The sequence below is a fragment of the Sinocyclocheilus rhinocerous genome, unplaced genomic scaffold, assembly GCF_001515625.1.
Source record: "Sinocyclocheilus rhinocerous isolate Xijiao unplaced genomic scaffold, SAMN03320098_v1.1 scaffold1464, whole genome shotgun sequence".
Lineage (NCBI taxonomy): Eukaryota > Metazoa > Chordata > Actinopteri > Cypriniformes > Cyprinidae > Sinocyclocheilus > Sinocyclocheilus rhinocerous.
Genome location: NW_015643188.1, coordinates 220,139 through 223,761, shown reverse-complemented (window position 1 = coordinate 223,761; position 3,623 = coordinate 220,139). Strand labels below are relative to the sequence as shown.

Here is a 3,623-nt window from a genome sequence, read left to right as displayed (position 1 = left end):
ACACTCACACTCACACACACACACACACACACACAGAGACAGACAGACACACACAGACACACAGACAGACAGACAGACAGACACACACACTCCTGTTCTTCTAGCAGTGTTTTACTGTGGTACGAAAGGTGAAGTATAAAGGGAAATGCTTGATATCCACACCTCATTGTTTGTTTTGAGTCCAGCCATATTTTCATACACTCCTTCAGCAGCAGCACAGCCATATGACTGACAGAAAACAGAAACAGAGAGTTTTCTTTGAATGTGTTCAGTCTGTTGTTCGTGTGAATGGTTTCCCCCTGAACTATTACAGCACTGAGCAGAATCACTGAGTGCTAAACTCACACGCGACGACTGCTTTCTGTGCATCGTCACATACTGAGCCTCCTCTGCTTCATCCTCAGACTGCAGGAATCCTACAACACAGGCTTCGTTTAAAACAACCCTACACTATATGATCACAGAACTAAAGATGCAAGTAAACTACTTACTTTTTTTGCAAAACTTCAACAGTTTCAGTGCCAAGTAAATGATTATCATCAGGAGAATCTCCAAAATCACAGGCAACAGAAATAAGATAGCCGTCCTAAAATGCAACAGAATATCAAAAGAGTTTAACTTCTGAATAATTGTGTAAATACTTCAAACACAGCATTACGTCCAAATTAATAGTTTTGCAAAGCAGGAAAAAGCAACATATTCTCCAATTCAAATGGACGTAAATGGTTTAAAGAGAGAGTTCACACACAAAAAAGATAATTCTGTCATCATTTACTCTCTCTCACATCGCTCCAAACCTGCATGACGTTATTTCTTCTGAAGAACACAAAATCAGATATTTTGACAAATGTTCAAGCTTTTCCAAAATAGTATCCAAAAAGGAACTTGTAAATAATAATAATAATGCACACTAAAGTCAATATAGGAGCACAAAATACTTTTATTTTGACACCATCTGGCCACTGTAATTTATTTATATGGAAAGAGCCTTCTGGACATTATCAACAATATCAAAAATAACAATATCTGCTTTTGTGTTCCATTGACTCATTTTTAAACTGGGGTTTGTGAGTTGATGAAAAGCTAAAGATAAATAAATATAAAATGTAAAAACAAATAAAAACAACCAAATAAAATACACAATAAAAATATTAATATTTTATTACATTTGTCTGCAAACCAACACTCTATAAAATTCTGGGTTGTTTCAACCCAACTTTGGGTCAAGTATTGACTAACCCAATTATTTAGTTTTTTAATTAAATGTTTAAATTTTATTTTTTTGCCCAACAATTGGGTTAGTCCATATTTGACCCAAAGTTGGATTGAGACAACCCAGCATTTTATAGAGTAAAGCGACTATTACCTGACATAGAGAAGTGTGAACATGTGAATGTGTCATTAAATGATTGAAATATTAACTTGAAATTAGCGGGGCTTTAAGTAAGAATTTTAGGTGAGAAGGTAGAACAAGTTTTCCCTGAAGAAAGGCAGTCGTGTGAGTTTGGACCAGCATGAGTGTGAGTAAATGAGCCGTTATATTAAAGGATCTCACCTTTTGCGAGCGCTGGCTGAGATCTGATCAGACTCTGCTGTATCCGGACTCTCTCTGCTCTTCTTCTGATGGACAGTGATATGAACAGGCATCTGCAGCTCTTCTGTCGAGCAGCAGTACCATCCCGTGTGCTCCTTCTTCAGTCGGCTCATGCTCACAGTCGTGTTTCTCAGACCGTATCTGATCTCAACCGAGGCTCCGTCTAACCTCCCAGACGCTCCTGTAATGCACTGACCTCCAAACTTACACCATTTTACACCATATTGTACTCCCTGATGGTAGCAGCTGATGGTAACGCTGCCATTCTCAGATCCCGTCACATTCTGAGAGTTCACGAGAAGTCTTGGAGACTCTGGAAATTGTATAGAAAACATCAGTTTGACACTTCTTTCGCAGTGTGTTTAAAGGAATAGTTCAAATGAGAATGTGCTGTAAATGTGCTCATCCTCAGGCCATCTGAGATGTAAATGAGTTTGTTTCTTCATCATAGAAATGTAGCATTGCATCAGTGTCTCAGCAATGGATGCTCTGCAGTGAATGGGTGCCGTCAGAATGAGAGTACAATAACGCTGACTCTCATTCTGACGGCACCCATTCACTGCAGAGCATCCATTGCTGAGACACTGATGCAGTGCTGCATTTCTACAAACCTGATGAAGAAACAAACTCATCTACATCTCGGATGGCCTGAAGGTGAGCACATGCTAATTTTTGGCTGATCTATTCCTTTAACAACAATAAGAAAGTTTCTGTCATTTATACTCGTTTTTGTGAGTTTGTACAGATTCAGCTTGGCGTCAGAGAGGTTCAGAGAACTGTAAGATGGTCTCACCTGCTGTGACGTTTAAGAAAAACCTCGCCCGTTTATCAAAAGCTGAAGGAATATGAATGGCACACCAGTAATAGCCAGACTCCTGGACGTTATCCATGCGGACGGTGAAGCTGTGACGTGACGTGTCATCTGAGATAAATACAGTTTTGTGATGAAATCTCTGGTCAGGGAACTCCACATAATCACTCAATAGCCAATAGTATCCAGTGCTCAAGTATTTGCATGAAAATGCATATTTCTGATTATATAAACAAGGAATTATGACAGACTGTCCTCTCCGAACAGATATCTGCCTGACCGTAGTGATGTCCTGAGCACCTTCACAAAAGAAATATTGTATATTAAAATAATAAATACATGAATTAATCCAAAAATATGTGGCTTTTTATGCCATTTCGTATATTTTTTTACTTGCACACACATATTTATTTAAAAAAATAAAATAAATACGAACAAATTTCCAAAATATTAATATACACATTTATTAAAATAACAATTCGATCCAAAAAGAGTGTCAAATATTTTATCTTTAATAAAAAATGTAAAAAAAAATAAAAAATAAAATATTATGTAAAAAAATTTAAAATATATATTTTTTTTAAATCCCAGATTTTCAACATAGTCTCAGACTTTTGGACCCTTCTGTTTACTCATTATGCCAATATCATAATATTGTTGACTTCATAAATTTACTAGTCTTGCATCTTTGCATAAACACGAAAATCTTAAGATTATTCATATAAGAAAACGATTCATATTTCACAGGACTATAAGGCATGTGTATCTGTAAGTAAACGGTACGGATGCTTGTGTAGTTGGTCTCACCTGAGAGTCTGATGAAGCTGCAGATGAAGAGAAGACAGTTCAGATCCATGGCTGGGTCATTGTGAAGATGTTCGATGGGAACGCATGTGAAATCTGCTCTTTTCTCATCTCTAGTTCCCGTTTTTCTGCCGCTCCGGCCTGACTCACCCTCCAGCATACACTACCACGATTTTGCAAGAGTATTTGTGGATGGTGTGACAAAACTGCTCATTTATTTATAACAGTTTTTCAAGTCAGGTGAAACCAATGTGACAGATTCCCTCCGAAACAACAGCATTAACACTGACAGAGACAAACCGACCGATGGCTTCTTCTCTACAAAGACTTTCCAGTAATCATGAAAAACAAGAAATAAGCACCATGTTTCCACCCACAGTTTTCCACTTCATGAAAACAGACCCTCAGATCTCT

General features: G+C 37.5%; 1 protein-coding gene across 1 annotated transcript in view; it reads right to left on the bottom strand.

The window, feature by feature from the left end:
* LOC107757185 (uncharacterized) overlaps nucleotides 1-3,255 on the bottom strand; it is a 4,207-nt gene extending 952 nt beyond the window's left edge. The window contains exons 1-7 of the mRNA XM_016574601.1: nucleotides 3,213-3,255; nucleotides 2,686-2,705; nucleotides 2,388-2,516; nucleotides 1,556-1,907; nucleotides 492-586; nucleotides 346-416; nucleotides 163-228 (exon numbers count right to left, since the gene is read on the bottom strand). Of these exons, the coding sequence (XP_016430087.1) occupies nucleotides 163-228; nucleotides 346-416; nucleotides 492-586; nucleotides 1,556-1,907; nucleotides 2,388-2,484 (681 nt within the window). The 5' untranslated portion in view covers nucleotides 2,485-2,516; nucleotides 2,686-2,705; nucleotides 3,213-3,255. The remainder of the gene's footprint in view (nucleotides 1-162; nucleotides 229-345; nucleotides 417-491; nucleotides 587-1,555; nucleotides 1,908-2,387; nucleotides 2,517-2,685; nucleotides 2,706-3,212) is intronic.
* Nucleotides 3,256-3,623: the final 368 nt, after the last annotated feature.